The 23853-nt window shown below is 38.7% G+C and overlaps 2 protein-coding genes across 5 annotated transcripts in view; one reads left to right on the plus strand and one right to left on the minus strand.

The window, feature by feature from the left end:
- cog5 (component of oligomeric golgi complex 5) overlaps positions 1 to 2147 on the plus strand; it is a 129377-nt gene extending 127230 nt beyond the window's left edge. Inside the window, exon 22 of the mRNA XM_031899016.1 lies at positions 311 to 2147. Coding sequence (XP_031754876.1) covers positions 311 to 425 — 115 coding nt within the window. The 3' untranslated portion in view covers positions 426 to 2147. The remainder of the gene's footprint in view (positions 1 to 310) is intronic.
- hbp1 (HMG-box transcription factor 1) lies at positions 1129 to 23509 on the minus strand. Of its 4 annotated transcripts, NM_001008148.2 has the most exon segments (12): positions 1129 to 2102; positions 2952 to 3093; positions 5061 to 5384; positions 5901 to 6045; positions 7041 to 7197; positions 8929 to 9035; positions 10482 to 10593; positions 11887 to 12022; positions 12340 to 12571; positions 13874 to 13927; positions 14458 to 14641; positions 23410 to 23436. In NM_001008148.2, coding segments are annotated over 12 exon segments (1626 nt in total). In that variant the 5' UTR covers positions 23425 to 23436; the 3' UTR covers positions 1129 to 2084.
- Positions 23510 to 23853: the final 344 nt, after the last annotated feature.

The following is a 23853-nucleotide window of genomic DNA, read 5'->3' on the forward strand; positions in this document are numbered from 1 at the left end:
AACCATCATGGCCTGCCAGCCGTTAGCTATTGCCCAGTGTTAGTAAATGCACCTCAATGTGCCTGAATACTCAGAGCACCACAGTGCGGACAATAACAGCTCTGCATCAGTGACATTACTGTCAGTACTTTGAGTGGTGCTGCTCAGACCCTATGGAGTGAGAGACTAGCTTTGGGCTGCACTAAAGCACAGATAATGGATTCATATATGGGATTTGTACTGACCCTTTAAACACATTGCTGCTTTAATTTGGGGGGAGAAAAGCAAGGTTTTGCAATGTGTAACAAACCTATATTTATATTTTTTCCAGGGGAGCACTAGAGGCCTATGTGCAGTCTGTGAAAGCCAGAGACGGCAAGGAATTCGCACCAGTCTATCCCATTATGGTTCAGCTTCTTCAGAAAGCCATGTCATCCATACAATAGCCTTTAATTGCATCTGTTAATGCTAACTTTATAAAATCAATGTTTTATTACAGTTATTTTCTAAATGTTCTGGGCCTTTCCCATTTTTGGTTTATAGCAGAGTGCAGTTGGAAGGACTGCTTGCATATAAAATCAGTCCTGTGCGTATTTGGTTCCTCTAGGAGCAAGAGAAGCTACTTTGTCATGTACATTTGCTCTTATTCTTAAACACTATTCAATCAAAACATCTTGTTCTTTAACCCACATGTACAACAACAAGCTAAGCCCCCCCCTTTATTATCCTGGAAGTTCCTTCCAACTGACAAATGAGTCAATGGGAAAATTGCAGGTGTTTCTCTTACCTTGGGGTAAAAGCCAATTTAATCTGCAGTGACAAATGCCAGGATCGCACCAGCCCCTGCTACTAATGAAACCTACACACTATAGATGTGTGACATTTCCCCTTGCAGTAGTAAAGGCGTAGCACATCCTTGGTGGAATAGTGCAAATGCATCCCATCCATTCTCACAAGCTGTAGCCATAGTCAATGGGCATGATGCTGGGTAACAGCTTTCAGCTCTGCTTTTATATGTAATCAGTCTTAAAATTGGAGTTTTCTGTCACTAATTGTTCAACTATTGTTCATATACCAGTAAAATACTATATTGAAGATAGTAGTGTACATTCAAACAATCATATAAGCAAAAGATGAATTCATAATAAATTTTCATTACAAGAGTACTAAATGCAAAGACAACTTTACCTTTTATTGCACATTAACGTATGAATCCAGAGCACTAGTTAAACAATATTTATTTGAAATATACAAGAATATAGTGTGCAAAAATTATAGGGGCAATATTATGTTTCCACAAGTTCCAGACAAACTGTTTTCCAGCTGTGATTCTTGAATAGTAACACAAATAGCCATGATTGCAGCAGTTCATAGCCCTGGGGCTACAACCAAACAAAGAAATGCAGCTGTTCAACCTGACAGTTGCAAGAAAAGTAAAGTGCAAGTGTTGCACCAGTGATAAGTGCAAGGTCAGCCCCACATTGTACATGATATTTTCTCTAGCAAAATATAATCTTTGTAGATTCTTCAGCAAACTACATTACTAAGCCATATGCTTTTAACACCTTGTCCTCTGGTGAGGTCTGAATGAACTCCAGGAAGCGAATGATCCGCCCGGCAAGTACAAGAAGCTCAGTGGCGCGGGATAGTCAGTTAGTGCTCATGCACTTTGCATTAAAATATCACGTCAGAAAAATACAAATTCTAACGTCAGAGATAATTTATGCAATACATATTAATAAGCAGTAGGGTCAATAAACAGCAGTTATATGTTCTATAAGTTCCCCTTTTATCTGTAGTCAAACAATAGGCTGATACACACCTCATTTAGCACCACAGGATATCAATTTTCAAGCCTGTTACCTGATAACATAAATTTTCAAAAAATAAGGCAATTTGGTTTAAAATATTGATATTTTGCATACTTAATGCTATACATAATTTTTTTTTCTTTAAAAAAAAACCTTCACTCATTCAATCCATTTTTCTGCCAGAATCTCTTCTGCTCACAAAGACTGAGAATAATCGTGAGTGTGTTTTTCTTTCTTTCTTTCTCATTGATGCGGACACACAGCACTTCCACAAGGATTCAGCAACATTCTTGTTTAATGCTGTTGGGAACCCTGGGTTGAAAAAAATTATATATAATAAATAAAACTGGGAAGCCATGAATATGAATGTAATAATAAGTCAAAGTAAATAAAAGCTCATCATATTCCCATATTCATATAGTGACATCACTGAGAGGTATGTGGCTTTACTGACTTCAGAAGCACCATAATGAACCTAGGTAGATTTTCAGATATTTTACGGATTCCTACTCTACTACTTCTTTCTTCTGTCTCTGTACAATTGGTAGGGAATTTTCCCTGTAGGCGTTTATGTGCTCTTTTTTTTCTGTAGCCCCCACTGGAAAACTGTAGGTCACTCAGGGATTTATTTCCAGGGCATCGGCGGCCACTGGCACCCAAAGGGCACTACCATTTCTTGCCTCTCTGCCCTGGGCCCCCTGTTCCTTGCTTCACCCATGTGGAACAAGTGTTCAGAATAAAATGAGGAGCAAGTAAAGGCAGATGTAAAGAACTTCCTCAGCTCTCCAAATTCCTCTTGTGAGAATTTTGTCCTTACTTAACAAGCGCAAGCTTGGATGATGTCAGCTGGTAACACCCAATCAAAGAAAAGGGGCGTGGCCAACTCCTACTTGATTTAAAACTCAACTTCCTTTCGTAACGGGTACGAGCACGTTGAATTGTACAATTCAGAGGGCTTTGCTTAATTCATAAAATGGTAAATTTCGATTTTAATAAGGTCTATAACCAATACTCTTACTTATGTATATGTTTTCTATGTAAGTAAATGTAAATACATGTATGTTATAGGATGCTTTCACTTAAATATACTTTTGGAGACAGTACTTAAAGGGTATAGTTTCCATTTGAATGCACAAACTATTACTGCTTATAGGAACATACTGAATTTGTTCTTTTCCTCTTCCAACAGTCAGGATTTAAACGTTTTTGTTCTTCAGCCAGAGCTTTTGCTTCTATAGTGTATATCCTCCTTTCCTCATTCTTCATCTTTTTCCACCTGTCACCAAGTATCACACTTATGGCTCTGCAAGAGGGTCCAGAAATGACAACAATTTAAAAACCTATAAATATCGCTTTTCCACCATTGGGCTCTAGCATTTCCTATAGCTATACATACTTCCCCACCTTCTAGCTGTTCCACACACTGGCCTGTAATACATAGAATTTTTAATCTGCATTAAGAATCAACCCAAATAAATAAGAAAGCAGGAATATAGAAACCCAAGAGCAGGCGTCAATATGGTGTCTTTTCTGCCGATTTTTATTTTAAATATGTTGTATTCTTTATTTTGCCACTGTGCATGCATGGGCTTGCTGCCACAGTACCTGTACATTTATTTTTGGCTACAAATCTCTGCGAAAAAGGTGGCCATACACAGGGCAGATTTAAGCTGCCAATTAGAGTCCTTCAGATTAATTGGGCAGCTTATCTGCCTCTATGGGGTCCCCCCAAATTGATATCTGTCCGAAAATCTGCGAAATGTTGATCGGGCAGTTTTGATTCTCCCAAGGAGGTCCACTCGTTTGCCAACTTTGCGAAACGAGCAGATCCGTTGTGTGTGCGTGGCCACCTAAAGTATGTTAGAATAAAGTAAAAGGATTACTGGAAGAATCAATCAAGTGATAGCTTGGTCAATAAGCTCCTAAAACAGCATATTTCATTAGAAGTGCAAATAATTAAAAGTACTTTATAGAGGTGAAAACCATGTGTGCAGTTTAGAATATAACCAGACTTATTGCCTTTGATATGGAACACATTACATCCTAAGGGTGATGGCACATGGGGAGATTTATGACAGGCTATGAAAAACATGAAGATAGGGCACCAGTGTTAAATCTCCCACTGGCAACTTACATTATTGCCATTGGGAAAAAAAATTCCAGGAGCTTTTTTTCCCCAATGGCAATAATGTAAGTTACCAGTGGGAAAACATGCATATCACTTTAAAGAAGATTAGTTGGCCATGGTAGCAGAGATTTAACACTGGTGCCCTATCTTCATGTTTTGCATAGCCCTAACAGAGAAATAAACAACATATTTCATAATAATGTCAGTTATGTAATATCCAGTTTAAAAAGGGGATGAGAAATAAGCATCAGATGTAGGACAGTATTTTTTCCACTCAACCCTAATAAATGCCTAGTATAAAATACACTTAATAGATGTCTGATTAGTAGTAATTTCACATTCTATTAATATTCAATATACAAACTGCTAAGAACAAAAGGCTATGGTTTCTCTTGTTTGATCCAACTTCCAGTGCAGAATAAATAGTAAGGGGTTATACAATGATGCTATCTGATCTGCTTCATCTTAGCCACATGGGGCTGATTCTTGGCCCGCAGATAAATGCAGGCATGGGATCAGCCCCTATGCTGGCATTAGCCTTCCCTGTACCTGGAACCATTGCATTGGCCCAGGTGCAGGCACATGGAGCAGATTTTGGCACTGAAACACATGAGTATGTATTCCAGTGCCAAAATCTGCTCCGTGTGTCTGCACCCAGGCTAAGGAACTAAGTCTAAGGAACTAGGAAAGCCTGATGACAGCTTAGGGGCTGATTCTCGGCCTGCAGATAAACGTCCCTGCGGCATTAGCATTAAATGCAGTTACACTGGCAAGCCATCAGTAAGGTGGTTTTCCATTGTCTACAGGTAGAGAAGCTTACACATTATAAACCTGGTCCAGGCCTGGACGTCTGTGGGTTCTAACAAATGCCACTGGGGCTGCTGTAAAATGCCATAGACAGTGGGCTAGTGGAGGCTGTTTGGGCCTGTGTGTGCTTGAAGTGTAAGGGCCTAATTTGAATCCCAGTTCGGAAACGAACTAGACCCTATCAAAGACTTTGTAACCTTTAGGAACAAGCTGAACAGATATGAACATGTTGTTTATGAACAATATAATAAAACCATTCTACTTTGGTTACTCTTTACTGTAGATTTCAATTGGCAACTTAGGGTCTATGCCAAATGTAATACCCATCTCATTACCTGTTATCTTTTCCTGGGTACATCTGAGTATATTCAACTCTGTACTTTTTGGCAAAAAGCATGAATGCATTCATTGGTCTTTTGCACTTGTTGGGTGATGTGACAGGCACAGAGTTTGCAGTTCCTGAGGTGTGATTCCTGCCAGTCTTATTACATAATGAGCTACAGGAGGTCTGTGAAGATCTGGGAGATGCATAATCTTTGCAATATTCTGATCTCTCTGACTCTGGACTGCTTGCTCTTCCATTAGATGAAGCACGGCGCTGACGTGCCATACTACTTAACACATACACAGCAGAAGAATCCATTGGGGTAAAGTCATAACTAGAACAATAAGAAGAGCTTATCAGAAATAGACATACAAAGCCATGACACTAATAACAAGGCACATGTAATATTAAATCCTAAGGAAAAAAAACACTGGAGATACCCCATTGTAGGGCTGCTGACTGGACCATAAAAGTTGTCTCCTACATTAATAAGCACTGTGGTGTCATATTTAATTCTGCATTTACACTATCCATTCACAGTCCAACTAAAATTTTGGAAATCCATTAAAATTAAGCTAAATTAATGAACCAGACAACCATATTTATTTCTCTAGCTTTTTTTTTTTTTTTAAGTGGGCGGTCTTTTCTGCATATCAAAAGAATGTGGGGGACACTGCCTTTCTAAGTAGCGGTCCACGTGACATCACCAAGTGTTCCCATAGAGATGTATGGGAAACACTGCTTATGGCCATGGGCCCAACATTCTTTTGTAACAGTTAAGACCTAACTTTCTGTTTTAACTGGTTTTGTGCTGTGTCACAGGCCTGAAGAGTGGATAATGAAAGAATACCTTTTAAAAGTATCAAAAACACCAGAATCATCAAAATTGATGGCATCTGGGTGTCCGGGAGGTAGACATACATCTCCAACATGAATTTCACAACAGGGAATACCATGCTGAACCACAGTTAGACTTGGGTAGAAAGATGACCAACCTGTATAAAATGAATAAAAATCAGAAAAATATCAAACACTTTCCAGTCTAGAGGGGATGTAAAGTAAATCATCTAATATTTCACAAAAAAAAAAATTCTTGTCCCCCAGAAACTTTATATTTATTTTAAAAAACTGTATAATTCCCCAAAAATATATTAATCAGTTATAACAGCGCAATGAAGTCACAAAGCTTGGAGCCCACTGCTGGGACAAATGTATCAATGGCTGCTAAGGATGTTTGTTATTGGCCTACAATTATAATAAATCACTTGTATATGACTTAAAGGGGAATTCAACCTAAAAAATAAATTGGTGCAAATGTAACACTGGGTGTTTTTTTTTTTTTTTAACAATTCTTGTATTTAGCATACAAATTAAATTGATTAAAATTACTACAGATTTCACATCGGATTAAAACTAACCAATGTCATTAGGACAATGTCTTATTACCACTTTGTGCCCCTCGGTTTAGTTATACAAGGAAGTTATTTAACAGCAGGTCATGGCTCAGTTAAAGGAACAGTAACTTAAAAAAAAAGTGTTTTAAAGTAATTCAAATATAATGTACTGCTGCCCTGCGCTGGTACAACTAGTGTGTTTGCTTCAGAAACCCTACTATAGTTTATATAAACAAGCTGCTGTGTAGCCACAGGGGCAGCCATTCAAAGCTAAAAAACGAGAAAAGGCACAGGTTACTCAGTAGATAACAGATAAGTTCTGTTGTACACAATGGGATTTTACACAGCTTATTGGTTATAAGTATTGATTATAAATATTTAGTAACTACTAAAAACAGAAAATGTATTATATGTATGTAAATGTATATTGCAAAATTGCTCAGGACCACTCTAAAGCAGCTGACATCAATTCATTTATGTTGTTTAGAACCCTTTTAAGGGTATTAAGAAATGGTTAAAGTTTGTGTAGTTATGTGCTAGAAGTAAAGTGCTTGAAAAATAAGAAAAAATGAGAAATACAAGCAAACAGAACATACCTTTATTTTTCACATAGAATGGGTGGTCCAGTTTGCATTCCACTGTTAGCAAGCCTCCATCTGTTGTACCAGGATCAAAAGTAAGCTGTAGGACTGATTCTCCATAAGATACGCACTCCTCGTAAGAGACCAACTTGAGACCATCAGAACCATAACCCTGAAGGGTAAAAATATTACTTTATAAAAAAAGCTAAAAACAAAGCATTCTAAATAACAGCTCCCTGTATTCTTAAGTCTTTTTTTTTTATTATGTCTGTATTTTTCTACCATGCAGTAAGAATAGTTAAAGAATAAGTAAACCCTTTTTTTTTTTTTTTTATCAGTAAAATTACTCTAAACAGCCTCCAGAATTACCTACCTTTGTCCCAGCATTCTCTCTGACCTGGTTCCTCAGTTAGAATTGATTGTTTTTCTTTGCTTCCTTGTGCAGAGTAAAGCCCCGCCCCCACTTCCTGTTCAGTTCTCTCTTCAATTCGACTACCTGTAGTTGACCTGGAGAACCTTCTGTGCTTGCCTGGAGGCAGCAGGAGCCAGTCTGTGCATTAGTAGGGTTTTGTTTTTTTATGAGAGACCTGAACAGGAAGTTGGGGCGGGGCTTCACTCTGCACAAGGAAGCAAAGGAAAGGATTAACTTCTGACTGAGGAACCAGGTCAGAGAGAATGCTGGGACAAAGGTAGGTAATTCTGGAGGCAGTTTAGAGTAATTTTACTGATAGGAAAAAAAAAAAGGTTTACTTATTCTTTAAAATATACTTAACTTAATATACTTTCACTGGCGGAACAAAGCAGGTGCATCCTAGGGGACTAATACGCTGATCAGTGTATTTAATAAAAGTGCCAATTCCTTTTTATTTCCTGACAGGGAGATTCAGAAGGTTATGTGCAAGGAAATAATATCAGAATACAAAGGTTCATCCTATGCCAAAATGATTATGATCAATCCTGCCTTTTAGATTTTTTACAATCTTTATACTTTTTCTTATGCCATGTAAAGTGAGTGTCAGTGACACTAGCCTTTTCCTATAAATGCTTTGTTACCTTGGACTAAAAGGCATTTAAGATTATCTGTAATAACATGTAATGAAGGCAAGGGCTGTTACTGGCACATAATTCTGGATCCAATTGGGTGGCTGCAGCTAAGGCAGTCTGATTGCCAAATCATAAGTTCTGCTACCAGTTTCTTTTGTACAGTCCAATGGGTGCTACAGACAAATCTCAACAGGTGTAAAATCCTTTTAGTACCATAGAAGAGAAATGATTCTGCTTAATACAATTTATTTAAATTGCTAACATACAGGATAATATTAAAAATGACATTAACAAATCATCATAAAACATGTTTGTACCACTGAAGCAAAACATACATAACATATTAGGATGTGCCTATGAAATCACTTCCTCTATGGGGTCAACACACTCCACAGTAGAGTACTTCTGTATGGTGGAGCAGTGTCAGTGTCCATTTAGGGCAGCATTTTCATGTGATTGGACCGGTTTGGAACCTGTGCTCATAGGCCACTGTGTGTAATGCAATCTAACCTCTCCAATATTGGATCCCACCACTCTCGGCAAAAGCCTTGTGGTTGTGAGTGGTCTTGCCACTCTTGTCACTTAGTAAGCACCAACATCATTAGATCACAGTTGTACCTTCTATGGGAATGCTGTTGCATTCTGTTTCCGTTGGCAATTATATATATACACAATTGTATTATGCAACTCTGGTCACTTTTAGTCACTTACAGGCAATGTGACCACAGTGATCCTGCATGGGATTGGCTGAGAACAGTAGAGGGCCTTATTTTGCTTGTGAATGCCTTTTAAGCACACCAAGCACAATGTATTCTGCTTTTAAAATAGATCTTAGGACAATTGCAAATATTGGTTGTACCTTGTATGAGTCAATGCCCCTCTCATTTCTGCATCGTGTGCTTTTGGCAAACTCCTCAACATCCTGCCACTGTTTTTTGCGCCCTTTATGAAAGCATAAACGGGTTCCTACAAAAATTAAAGCAGTTTAATAAAGAGAATAACACATATGCATGCAAGCATGCACATAGCTAACTAGCGATTCTGATGCATTGGAATATTAGGAACATCTAAACATCGACCCCTTGCTGATTTTCCAAATTAAGCATCTTCTACAGCACAATGAGTGAAGTGGGGGTGCAATCAAGCAGTAACCAGCGTCAGATTCAGTGATTAGCTGATTGTCTACCACATCTTGCAAAATAATCTTTCATTACAGAATATGTATATACTGATTGTCTTATTGATCACTTATGCAAATGAATACAATCAGAAAAGATCTCCATTGTGGTTAGTAGCTAGTGCCACTGCTGCCACCTAAAGGGATTTTTAGCCGCAACTGTACCTTAATAAATTCAAACTATTAACTGTTAGACTATTAACACTCACATATACAATAAATCACTTGCATCGTCGCCTCTTAGGATGCAACCTAACATATGGAGGAACGGATGGCCCTACCATGGCTATCACAGTTCCTCTTCATTAACATGTTGCAGTGGTTATCTATACATGCATAACAAAGAATTGGTTCACAGCATGTCATGTCAAGCTGCCATTCTCAAGCCCCAAGTAAAGCACTTCAGTATGGAAAGACCGTCATACAGAAGACTTGTTTCTACTGACATACACAATCAATGATAAGTACAAAACTAAACCCTAAAATTCCCTACAAATACTCTAAACAGAATTCTGACATAAAGCTTATAGTACTTAAACAGATGTTGGGGGTTGCTGGGAGATAATCAAAAAAGCAAACTGAAACTGAACTTTTCATTTTGAATGTGTAAGCTTTATCACCCTGCATAATAATACTGTCATTGGCTGTTATATGGATGGGTTTGTTTTTAAAGGTAGCACAAGATCATCATAATCCTAACAACATTTGCAGGTAAGGGTAACCTGTGGGATCAGAGAATTCCCAGTATTTCAGGGAAGAGAGGTTCTATAGTACATGTGCAAGACAACGGTGTAAGCTCTATAATAGGGCTGCAATTATATCTCACCGTTTAAGCACTCATAAAAACTGGACATTGGACTTAGCACATTACCTTTGCATAAGTAAAAGAGTGATTCAAAATTGTTTTACCTACAGTGCAGCATTACCGGAATAACGGTGGGTGTTACAACCTGCATGTGGTTACCAAACTAGACATTAGATCAATATTTATAAATAATCAATATTTATAAATAATTAATTGCACAAGTTGCCTTTGCTGGTGTGGATGCTGGTGAATTCTTGGTTGGTTTATCTCTTTTGTACAGATTCTAGAAGATGTTTCAGCAAAGTTAGTGTGCATTATCTTAGCAATCATTTAAAAAAAATCAGATAAAAGTAGTTAAAAGGGCCAAAGATGAAGTAGTATGGAGGTGTAAGGTGCTGATAACTGGAAACCTCACAATAAGGCACAATACCTTTCAGAAAACAGTGCCAAACTGTCTGCGGCCAAGAGTGGCACCATCCTAAATCATCATCATCAGAAAATGAGGACATGCAGAAAATGCCAGATTCTGATTCACTGTTTGTCTGTTAGAGAAGAGAAACAAATTGATGTTATGATAGTTCTTATATTTGTAGCATCTTACCTTCTATGTACCATTCTTTTACAGTTCTGCCAAGTCTATTACTTTTTATTTTCCTTTTGTGCCCTTTTACATATTTTCTGTTGAAGCTTGTACATTCAGTCCCACCCCCTACCTTTATGCTTCAGTCATTGTATTCAGCAGTTCTCTCTCCTTCTGTTCTACCTCTATAATTCCACTTATCATTGCAATTCTTATTGGCTACTTTTCTCTTCCCTTTATTTTTTTGTTTTGTTCTATTCGGTCTGCTCTTTCTGCCCTTCTCCTTCCACTGCTTCTTTTCTTTACTATTTCTGCATTACCATTTTGCCCCCTTTTACACTGTATACTCTCTGTTCTACTTTTCTTTTGGTTCAAGCTCTTTAAATCATTGTTAAATTTTTGTCCTCTCATTCTCCCCCTGCTGCTGGTTGATCTCATGTTCGCTACAGGGAGAATTGTTTGCAAACTAAATAGATATGCGGTAGCAGATTCAATAAGATATTACATATTCCTGTCACTATGTGTCCCTCCATCCTGCTAGTATGACATTTTCCATTGTAGTAAAAGTTGTTGATCCTGGGCTGGCGCGTGTTAATACTAGAGAGCTGCACGCTCACTGGAAAAGGTGATGGATAAGTGAATCTGTGGCCACACATCCAATCAGTAAGCCAAAAATTTGCCAATACTGTTTGTAAAACAGCAAGGAAAAGCAAGGTAATAAACAACTACCAAATGCAAAACATGTAAGAATCTAGACCAGAAGATCTATCCTCAAGGCCAATTAGAGTGTTATCTCCTGTCAGATGATTTGTGTGGTATACAATAAAAATGGTAAAATGGGAGCAAATGCAAGGCTGGAACTAGGAGTAGGCAGAAGGGCACAACAGTAGGGGGTCCTGTCACCTACACCTAGTCCAGGCCCTTGTTGCCCCACCACCCACTCAGCAATTATTCCTTCCCCATTGTCAATGCCTGGTACTGAATAAGTGAAGGACTGTCCAGACCAGGGATAAAAGACTAGCTGACCAACTAGTCTCTTATCCCTTATCAGGATATTTTCTGATTATCTTCTTGCATGGAATGTTTAGTAAGTCTTTTAGCAAGTTGAAATTTCTCCATAGGGCGAGTTACACAGGTATGGGCTAATAGAGCCTACACTCCAGTTGGCAGAAACATTAAATACATAACTAAATCCTGAATTTGGTGAACCACTACAAACTAAACAGGTAGATACAGCTCATTAAAATAAACTCACTCGTTCGTGTCTGACCATGGTTTCCTCTCGCCAATGACTTCTGGAGACGTTTGATTTGCTTTCTGTGGGAACAGGAGGGGGGCGGGCATAGGAATGTAAACTTTTACTCGTAGCTATTATATGAACAGGTGATGATCTGAAAGAAATTGAAATAATGATAACAGATTAAAGCGTAAACATTTTAACTGTATTTTAGAGGTTTATTAAATGAAAATAAATATATTTAAAAGTCTAGTACAACAGCTGATAAGGTGGTTATTGTACACCCCTCATGGAATTGTGCACCTATTCTAATACAAAATGTTTTCATTTTATTGGCCAAATAGTAAAACATTTGTCAATTTCCAAAGAGACTATACTCAGCTGGTATGTACACATTCCATTAATGAAGTGCTTAGAGCAGGCAAAAACAGCCTAAGAAAGTGCCCTTTAAAGAACTGAAGCAATATATACCGGTTATAGAATGAACATTGCATCAAAGGACTCTGAGGGCTTGTGGCTATATTTGCCAGCTCAGTCAGCCAATTCATGCCAGTATCACACGAATATTCATTTTCAGAGATGTCTGAGGTATTTTGGCTCCATGAAGGCACTGTATATTCTTGGTGTGAAATACCCGAGTCAAGGTGGAAAACCTCAGGTGATGTTGAATCGGCCGGCACAGTTCGCAATTCTGGAATATCATCTGTATTACAGAAAAAAAGCAGCTGAACACTTGAATGTAAAAGATTCATAAGCGGATCAGTTTATGTACAAAACACAACTGTGTGTTGTGAATGAAAACACATTCTAGAAAAACTACTGAATTTCTATCTGAATTTCTATTCTTAGTATATGCCACAACACACTAGAAAGACTCTTCCCGGCAGTACGTATCAGTTGCAGCTGTCAACAGGGGATTCAGTGCATAGATCCTGACCCCTAGTGGCGAAATATATGTAGGTTTAGAGTAGCCTGTATAGTAGCAAAGCCGTGTCCCTCAAAAATTGTTACTTTGTCTCGGTCCCGATAATAATGAAAACCTGTTGCAGGCAGTGGAATTTGTAACTGTTTCAAGCCCAAATAGGCTCAGCAGTGTTACTATTAATCTAACAAGCACAGGGTCATTTTTGATCTTAATTCCTTCCCTTTTCCCTGTATGTGATTTTTTAAACCAGTTTTTTTAAATAAGTTTAATAAAATTTAACTTTTAACCAATACATAGGTGTGCCAGTTTCGCTCTCTTATGTCTATAACACGATACATTATTCGTACATTTTTATACTGTGCACCCAAACAAAAGCACTGTAGTGCGAGGTTTCCTACACACAACACAATATTAGACTCCTTATTTAAGGTAACAGTACCAAGGGCATTTTGATCTCTGCAATCCTCTCAAGAAGAACTGCCCCAGTCAAAACTCTTATTCTTCACAGTCAGACACTTCCTAGAATGCTTCATGAGAAAAAAGCTGCCATCTTATTCTTTGGTATCCCTAAGCAAGTGTTGCTCAGAAACCTAAAAGTCCGTTTCCATTGTTACTTGCACCACTAACACACACACACACACACACACACACACCGGGGGCACATTTAAGTACAAATGATTCCAAACACAAAAAATTCGTAATTTTTCTAATTCATAGAACTGTGTGTACTTTCAGCGTTTTTTTTCATTAATTTGCGCAAATTTTTCGTACTTTGCAACAAATTTTATGTGTCAAAATCGTATATGTCGAGTACGAAAGTTTCGGATTCATTACAGCTTTATAATTGTGACTTTCCTTGGGCCAGGTTGGAGCTGCAGAGTGCCTTTGATTCCTACGGGAGGCTTTAAAAAACATGCACAGAAGGATCAAAGTCGGAAAGATTTTCCCGCCGTTTACGATCATTCGGATCCGAAAATTTAGTGTCTTTTGGATTGCCAATACGATATTATCGTGACTATTACGTTTTTTTCGTAAGCATTTTCACGACATTTAGATATTAGTATCTAATCCGAATTTTACCCATTTCAGGATTCGAAGTTGTACTTTGATGAATGTGCCCCATCATGTTGTTATCTCCATATTTGTCATAGAAAAAAAAGGAAAAAACCATAACAAATAAGGGTGCACTTAGGGAGGTGCAAAGCTGAGGGAAAAAAAAGGGCAGCACATGAGCTGGATGTCTCTGGCATGCCCCTTCCCTGCATGTCATTTTAACTTGGTGTAAAGAAAGAAGCACCAAGGGATGCAAAGTCAGGCATTATATACAGATCCATGCATTCATTGTACACTGTAACTGAGCATGTATATGTATGTTTGTGCCTCCATCCAGAGCCCGAGGGACTCTCATACTTTGGTAAAATAATTTTGGAATTATTCATGTCAAATATTACTAGAAAAACAAAGTTTTAATGAAAGTTTTTTTTTTATAATTAACAGTCCTGAATACGGGTTGTTTAATGCTAAATATTTGTATAGAGAGCTATACTGTTCAGGGAAGTAGTTCCTCTTAAAGATTATGATTATTAACACATGTAAATAAAGCACCATATATAACAGAACAAACACAAACATGTATTTATTACAGTAGGAACATTGCCACTTACCAAGCTCCATATGATCATCAGACGATTCATACCCAGGAGAGGACGGAATATGCTCATTGCATTTCAACATTTCCAAAGATTCACTTATTCCTGTATGTCTGTTATCCATTACCAACTGGACCTTTTGCACAGCGTTGGGCATATCATTTGCCTTGACTTCCCACACCATATTATAGCACTTGAACTACCAGAACCAGAGAAAGGGAAAAGCAATAAGAAACATTACAATATTAATCTGCTACTAAAAACACATAGTGCTGCAGTTTGAAGCAGCAACACTGGATACTTTTAACTGTATACATTAAAAACACCCAACAGCACCATCATGGTCTGATGTGTTTCAGGTGGCCCAGCTCTAAATCATAGGTTTGACAAAACACTATTTAAAAGACTAATAAACAGTACCTTCTAGTTGTACATTTCATAGCACTTTGACTTGAAATAACAAGAGCAAAAATTGTACAAAGCAGACAATGTAAAATGGATCAATTAAAATGTTGGATGGCAGTGTTGGATCCCTGTGGAACACATGTACATGGAATAAGAATCCAAAAAACTCCCATAAACTGAGGGGGGCACAGGATATCCTCTTATCTTAAAGGTGTGATAACGTTTTCAATCACTTTTCTAGGTAAACAAACACAAAGTAAAATGCTTTCCAACAGGGGACTTCTCATCATTTTGTAAGGTGGCATGTGTGTTCTCTTACTTGTTCTTTAAGGGAACAATCCATACAATCTACATATCGTTTAGCACAATGAAAGCATTCCAGCAGGTAAGCCACTTGTTAAGGGTTACAATACACATTCATTTTATTTTTGAACACTCTGCCACTGACACTGGATTTGAAATGTTTGGTCACTACAATAAACTGAATGTATTACAGTGATTTGAGCCACATGTATAGGTTGCCAAAGTTGTTTGGTCACTAATATTATCTAGATTAAAAGAGCTAAAAGGCTACCCAAAGTATGTTCCTTTGGGAGACACATTTGAGAGGACAATTTAGTATTTTATCATTGAAGGGACAGGGAGAGACTTCCTGACAAAGTAAAGGTGGCCAAACACGGTAACAATCACTTGTTTGGCAAGGTCACCAAAGGAGCAGATCTTCTCCCGATATGGCTACCTAAACGTGTGCGAGCGATACCAGGCTAATTTGATCGTTTGGCCAATGCTGTCCCTGATCTGACGGGAAAATCAAACCTGCCTGATCAAGATCTGCCTAATTTTAGGTTTGTCGGTCGGGTAGGACCATCTAGGGTGCCCATGCACAGGCAGATAAGCTGCCGCATTGGTCACCTTTACTTCCTTACTGAGTTCAGTACAAAATATACTAGAGGGTTGTTTTAGGTTTATCCCCTAATTTAGTGGAACCTGATGAGAGAATCATGATTTCTGGCACATGCTTTTAAATAAACTTGTTTATTTGAAGACAGACTTGGGGCCTCAAATTATAAAGCAATGCTTTTGAAGGGGGATATTTCACACACTATTTCTATACATGAAACAGGGGGTGCAAATACTATAGCTTCCAAAACATATTAGAAATATTACATGGATATAAAACTTTATAATGTTACTATGGCCTCCTGGGTACTGATTAATGTTCCTTTAACAAATGTATTTATCCAACTCTAGATTTAATAAAAGAAAGGTGTATGCACTTTGTATAGAACTTAAAAATGAACAAACACAATGTGGTGTACATGGTATTGTTAACTTTTAAACATCAAACCATACAAGCAGAAGTAAAAGGTACATAGAACAAAGCAGGAAATAAACACACTAGGGGACACATTTACTAAGCAATTTTGAGAAAAAGTTGATATCTTTTTAACTTTTAGAAATTTTTGAGATTTTATTTGCCAGTACTTGATTTTTCTTATATTGTTTCTCTCATAATAACTCCCATAATTTATGGTTGATTAATGTTTAGTTAACTTATAGAGTAGAATAGTAGAGGAATATAATAGTCAGTGACAATCTGTCCTTGACCAATTTTCAAGGAGAAGTTAATCCCATCATTGTTTTCTGTTTCACTTAGTTTCAAGGGGAAATTAATCCCATCATTGTTTTCTATTTCTCCCACTTTCAAGTGAAACTTAAACACATTATTGCTTTCCAAGAATGAGTGCCAATGCTCCTAAGGGCTCTGGCACACGGGGAGATTAGTCGCCCGCGGCAAAACTCCCTGTTCGCGGGTGACTAATCTCCCCGAGTTGCCTTCCCCTGCCATCCCATCGGCGACAATGTAAGTCGCCGGTGGGATGGCAGATGCGGTGGGGCGATTTTGGGAAATCGCGAAAAAGACTCGCGACTCGGGGAGATTAGTCGCCCGCGAACAGGGAGTTTTGCCGCGGGCGACTAATCTCCCCGTGTGCCAGAGCCCTAAAACAGCTGATGGAGCAATTCATGGAAACGAATGTCCGTTTAATTTTGATTTTTAACAATACTTTCGGCTCAAAAAATTAGCGATTTTCAAATGTAAACTTGACATTTTTGTACGAACGATTCAAGCATTATCGTGACATTTTATAAATACAGCATTGATGGAGTTTCATTCAAATTTATACAATGTCGAGTTTATTCAACTGTCAAGGCCAGAAAAAAAGAATTTTAGTAAATCGGCCACTAGATTTACAGCCTGGAACAACTCATTTTTATTAAAATAAATAAAAATACAATACTTAATGACTGTTTGCAACAAGTATGGAGGGCTCTACATTGTAAAATAACTTTCGTGGGTGCCAGGTGCCAAAAAGTGATTAGTGACATACACTGTGAAGGTTCCAATGGTTAGATATGAAGGCATATGAGAATCCTGGTGAAAAATAGGAATACATATTCTTCCTGCTACCTATTCGGGTAAATGCTTACATGCTATTGTGCCCAGGCTGTGTATTGTGGTGTTATTTTTTCATCTTTCTTTTGTGCTGCTGTCTAGCAAGGAGGGTTGCTGTGCACTATGTATAAATGTAAAATTAAAATAAATTTAGGAGTTTTAAAGGTTATAAATAATGCCAAATTACCCGAGGTGCCAATTTGTTTAAATTGATTCATTAAGAATTCTTGTATTCAGTATGTAGATTTATAGAAATGGGCTGTTTTACTAGGAACTAGGTTAAAGGCATTTTTCTGTGTCTTTTTGAGCACATAAAAAGACAAATATTACACTTCCAAAAGTAACCCCCTATTCCACTGAATGATGTTGTGCATCAAGCACAAAAAATGCAGTGTGTAAACACAATTCTAACCACAAGTACAAACTGGGTGCCTAACTAATTGCCACCCTCCAGCGACTTTTCTTTTTTAACCTTGAAAAACAAGGCAAAACAGTACCTCCCTAAATATGCATACTGAATACTAGAACAAGAAGCAAGTTTAGTGGGTTTAAGACTGGCTAGACCAGGGATAACCAACATAGTTGACCAGCTTAAATTAATACAAATTAATACAAAATTATGAGAAAAACACCTATAAATTTAATATATAAAATATTCTTTAGCATTTCTCAAGTGACAGGGAAATAATAACTGCCACCTAGATGTAAGCATCTTCCATAGGCCTCAGAAGAACACCACCAAAGTGATCATGACCTACAATGTCAGCTTATGTAGAATTATATTTTAATTACTTTAAAAACACTTTCAGATTTTGGTGTTACGGTTCCTTTAACTTCCAGCCAACTGCCTTCATGCTGAAGCATGTCACTCCTCTATGCATTTAATTGCTGATGAAATACTACTCTATGTAAAATTAATATTTATGTAAATTTTAAAGGCACAGTGAACAAAAAAAATGTCAAAATACACTTAGGCAAGCATGCTAAGCCTGGTTCAAGACTTTTAGAAAACATCATTTGGATTGGTATAGCTACATTAAAACCTGGGACTTGAGTTTAACAGAAACTACTTAATAAAACTTTCTGCAAGTTCAAAAAAAAAATGATGCTAGCAATGCTCCGAATCCCAAATCAAAGTATTTTTTTTCTGGCTAAATCCAAGTTCCTGGATGAGCCATATTGGAACCTCTACAATACAGTGACTTTATAGACCACATAAAAAACTGAGTGTCAAGTGTTGATTTTTCTTGTTTTTTTTAATAATTTGCATTTGCAAAATAGTATTTGGTTCGGGATACAACAAAATCCTTTTTGGAAGATTTGATATTTGGCCAATTCCAAAAGAAGCGGATTTAGTGCATTCCTAATTAACAGCTTTGCTTTGGTGTTACTTGTCCTTTAGGTTACCACTTCCTTATAAACAAACAGATTTGTTTCTGTTGTACTTTAGTAATATTCTGCTTATTACATCTATAAATATCTGTATACAAGTGTTCTGTAAAGCTACACAAGAAATAGTTCAAATTTTATTAAAACAGCGGCATCAAGTGGTTGTATAGGGACATTGCAAATGGTTTTGGAAAGGGTGGGGGCCACTGCATTGCATTACAATATACATTGAATCAGTCATACCATCATAAGAACACCAGAGGGAGGTATTTTTCCAGTTGTCAGTATGCCTGCTATGCCAGTAAATGCTGGATTTCCAGGGAACTGTGTTACATGTATAAGTAGTCACCTGCATGATGATCGATCACGTAGATAACTAATCAGTTTACCTCTCCCCCCAAGTTAATTTTTTCTGGCTTTGGCAAATGTAGTTAGTGATAAAGGAATATGCAATAAATACTTTTTTCCCTTATTTTCAAAAACAACAAACTTGGAACAGATTTAAAAAAACAAAAAAACAAAAAAACAAAACAAAAAGAATGTTACTAAGAAACTATGAAAAGAAGCCGTGATTGAAGTCTCAGAATTTCTAAAGATAACTAAGAGGTTTGGGAAACTGGTGTGGACTAAACTAGCACTCCAAACATCTGCCTTGGGACAGCCACAGATAGATTGGATTTATTACGCCCCACTAGAATAGATAGGGAACCTAAGCCAAGTTCCAGGAGCAGATTGAGGTTTTGTACCACATATGGACGGGGAGTATATGATATACAGCGTTAAGTGTTAATAAACATTGGGGAATTCTCTTGCAGGACCCAGTGCTGCAGGATATTTTGGATAAGAAGCACCAATTTTCCATTCGGAGAGCTAGGAATGTGGCGTCATGGGTTTCCAAGAGTTTATATCTCTCGAGAAATAGCGAATTAGGAGCTGGGTGGCTACGCCACAAGGGCACTTTTAGATGTGGTAGTAATAGATGTAAGGCCTGTGGGGTCATTAATGTGTCTAGAACATTTATTTGCACATATACGGGATGCATGTACGACATACCACAGTATTTTAATTGTCAGTCGAAAGGCATAATATACTTGGCTACTTGTGAGTGTGGAGCCCAGTATGTGGGGAAAACTATTCGAAATGCTGGGGTTAGATTTTTGGAACATCTGTCTGCTATAGCGAGGGGTGACTAAGTCGGCGATAGCTAAACATATGGTTGAGAAACATGCAGGCCCGGATTTGTGGAAAGGCCACAAAGGCCCGGGCCTAGAGCGGCAAAAATTGGGGGGCGGCATGCCGCCCCACCGCACCAAAATATTAAAGTTTTTCGTGCATACGGAGCAATGGGGACCTCTCCCCCACTGCTCCATATGTGATTGAAAAGGCCTGTGCATGCGCAGGGGGAGGTCCGCCGTTCGCGCATGCGCTGGGTGGCGCGACAGAGAGGGGGCGGCCGGCTAACAAATCCGGCCCTGGAAACATGGTAAACTTTCCAGATTATAGATAAACCTAGGGCCAACATTAGGAAGTGTGATGTAGACAGGAAACTCTCCGAAAGAGAGGTCTATTGGATTTATTGCCTTAAAACCACAGAACAATATGAGGGCCTCAATAGGGAGTGGGAGGTGTCTTGTTATTGTTAATCCCTTCCTTAATGTATTTTTGATTTTTAATTAATAACATGTTATTGTTAATTTCCTTCCTTGAGAGACCTTTATTGGGGGGACTGATTTGTGCTGCTAGAGTATTCTCTTGTTATTTTTGATATGCTTATAAGATTTTTGTTTTCCGAAGGGGGTTTCTCGGCTACCATTAATTTATGTGATTCATATGTTATATACAGTTTATGTTTTATATTTAAGTGGATGGGCTTAATGAACAGTTTTTGATGCTACTATTTCCTCTTACTATTGGGTGTCTATCAACCTATTTGTATGTGGTCACTCATGGGGTTAATTCTTAATTGAATTTGATTAATGTGCCTGTTGGGTGTGTATTTAAGTGGGGGGGGTTGGGTCACTGGCTCAGCTTCTGAGGAAGTGGCATGTAGCCACGAAACGCGTTAAGCTGTGCTCTGCTATGATTTTAAGGATATGAAATAAAGAAGTGCTTTTATTGAGAAGATAACCTGGTGCTCCGCTTCCATCTCTTTGCTTGTACTTACGGATTTCACCTGGATCGGGGGTGTAATGGAGGTGTGGTAGAACGGTTAGATGCTATTCAGGTTGCTATCCTGGTGAGTGCTCCCCTTCATTTGTCTTAAACACAGACACATAAATAGCCTAGGTGGGTTATGTACATTCCAGAGAAGCAAGCAGAAAGCCTCTTGCTCAGTGTGTCGTGGTAGGAACACAAACCATGCATATTCTAGTAAAATTAACAACTATTCTGACTTCTAGAGGAGTCCACGGATAAATTAAGAAAACGTGGCTTAACAATTTGTACACAGTGGCACTATAGACATTCAAAGGCCAAAGATCTTTGTCTTTTAGAGCGAAGACAACTGGCAGAACTGAAGTAAGAAACCTTTGACCTGTGGTACATACAGCTATTTGGGGGATTTTCTTCTGCTACCTTTTTCCCCTTACACATAACCAGCATCAATGCCTAAACTGCCCCCATGCAATTGCAAATGAAACAAGCCAAAGTAATGTTGACTTTCCTTTTTTGTGCCTATGAGGCCACTTTCTGTTTTGCGGGGAAAAACACCATAAATCAGCGTGCACTATGCCTGAATGACAAAAATAAATAAATATACAGCAGCTTGGAGTTTCATAAACACTTGCTATATTTAGAAACAAAAAATGTTTTTGAACAAAAAAAATTTGAGGATGCTTCAAATATTCGAGATATCATTTGCGTCTTAGTAAAATTTAGTGCAAGAATTGAGTCTCTGCAGCAGCAGCAACTGAAACACACAATACCTTCAATGCATTCATTCCTACAGGAATCAAGTGGACACAAATTGAATCACTAAATTGCCATTAGCAGAAAATATGCAAGTGCAATTTAGTTGGCCATTGCCTGCACAGATACGATTATCTGTTTGTCCCCCAACGGGCAGTTGTATCAAATACATCTGCTGTGCATTTCTGTGCTATTATTTTATTAGGCTAAATAAAGGTTATGCACACAGGGTACTGTGATGACTGGTACTTTAACATCAATAATTAATAATAATGAGAAAATGCAATTCTAAGAGCAAAATGCCCTTGTATGGAAATGGAAAAGTAAAGGGGACCATGCAGGGGGCTTAGCCAATGAGAGATCCATATCCAAGAGGATGGCTAGATAGCAGAGACTGGGCCATACACTCATACTATCATGGAATTTAAAGGTAAACTTAAATGAGCCTCTGCCATTTGACTTCTATCAATGCCCAGGCAAGGGCCAAGATGAGCTATCAACTCAGAACAGCTGCGATCTCACCTATTCAACAGAAGGGCAACATTTAAATAATTAGTAGAGCGAAAACATTCACACGTTCGAGGCCGAGTATTGGCAGCCAATGGCTACTCTGGTACAGGGAGTAGGAAATAAGGAAAACAGCAGAGTAACTGGGAACTAAAACCAAGTGAAAGCGAAGAAGCGCAACAACATTCCCCCACCATCATGTGACTGCTCAAGGCTTGTTTATAAATGTTGTGCGCCTGCGCAGTGGGCTCATTCATTCTTAGCACCCAATATGGCAGCATAGCGAGATTGCGACGGTTCTGCAGTTATTAAATGATTGCTTTTCCGCGCTCAGGGACAATAGGGGTTGTATTCACAATAGTACTAGAGCCGCAGACTAAAGCTGCCTTGAATATACTGTGACAACATGGTTGTTTAACTCCTGTAGCTTTGGTGCCATTTCAGGACACGGAAGTATATTTTAATTGAAAGAAAAGACCAGAGTAGCGGGGGTAAGAGGTGCCACCCAAGCCCCTCAGGATGTACCATTACAGCTCCTGCAGGGAGAGCTGCCGTGTTAGAGGCAGGGACATGGTGCCCGTCACTCGCTCACTGGGACTCCAGCTCCAAACGCCCAGCAATTGTCAAGCAAATCAGCTGTTGGCGTATAAACAAGGAGTTTGGAAAATGGTGGGTAAAGCCCGCATACACCGCCCTAACTGGGGTTATTAGAAATGAAGCGTCGCTAGCCAGCGTGTAGTCGCGTTATTATAATACATAGCCATAATTCCGTACATATCGCCTGCACTGCGGAATGATACAGCAGGCAAGTGCACTCTCTGCTCTAAGTCTCCCTTCGCACGCAGCATAATAACAAGGCGAGTCGAGTATTCGAAACACAAGGCAATCTGTAACGTTATAGTATATTCGCCTGCTGCCTCATATTTCCTGGCCTAAGCTATAGCGGAGGTGTTTGAATGGCCAGAGCCCGGCAGGTAACAGCTGGAACAGAGGGTAAAAACCTAACACGCACTTATTTTCCCCCAAACATAACAACTACCCGAAACACGACGCTCTGTGACCCGGGGGGTCAGCCTGTCAGTGCACGAAAATGAATGAAGCTGCCTGCAGTGACAACAACACTGACAAAAACAATGAACGTCACAAGCCGAGAATGGAACGCTCAGAACTCCTTCCCAACCCTGACAGTGCCCGAGTACAAAGCCGTTTACTGGCCCCATTCACATAAAAGCCAAAGCTCCTGACAAACGACTCATAACACATTCTCAACACTTATCACCATAAAGTTTTCTTTCTCTACTTACCAAACCCGTCGCCATTACCTAATCTCTACCTCTTAAAGTCCTCGGAGGGCAGGCGATAGAGGGCACAGCACAATCTCATTGGTACAGTAAACTGCCTGTCAATTTTTGTGCACTTTTTATTGGTGAAAAGTTAGCGCTGTCAGTTATGGACATGGGAGGTTAACAAGCAAGCTTGGTGCTATTGGCGAGCTAATCTGCCAATCAGACCAGCACTTGCTGTTTCATTGGCTCGCTGGGATATGTTTTGGCAATAGGCAACTAGGTTTTTAGTACATGTTAATTATGGGAATTGTAGTTTCTGAGGCGTGTCCAAATTGATCAAGTCCACTAACATGGGCTTTTTTCGACTACAACACCCACAATGCAGAGCCGTTTGGGCCACTGATTGTAAACAAGAGTCACAGGGACACGTGTATCAAATTGTACTTGTTATGACAATCGTGC

Source organism: Xenopus tropicalis, chromosome 3 (genome assembly GCF_000004195.4).
Source record: "Xenopus tropicalis strain Nigerian chromosome 3, UCB_Xtro_10.0, whole genome shotgun sequence".
In the NCBI taxonomy this organism is placed as follows: Eukaryota; Metazoa; Chordata; class Amphibia; order Anura; family Pipidae; genus Xenopus; species Xenopus tropicalis.

What these genes read in the sequence shown, in the direction of transcription:
- hbp1 (XM_012958894.3), bottom strand. An exon ending in TTGGCACTGTTTTCTGAAAG is followed by an intron (nt 9,036 to 10,481) that starts GTATTGTGCCTT and finishes TAATTTTTGTAG; the next exon opens with GAACCCGTTTATGCTTTCAT. An exon ending in ATTCTATGTGAAAAATAAAG is followed by an intron (nt 6,046 to 7,040) that starts GTATGTTCTGTT and finishes CATTTTATACAG; the next exon opens with GTTGGTCATCTTTCTACCCA.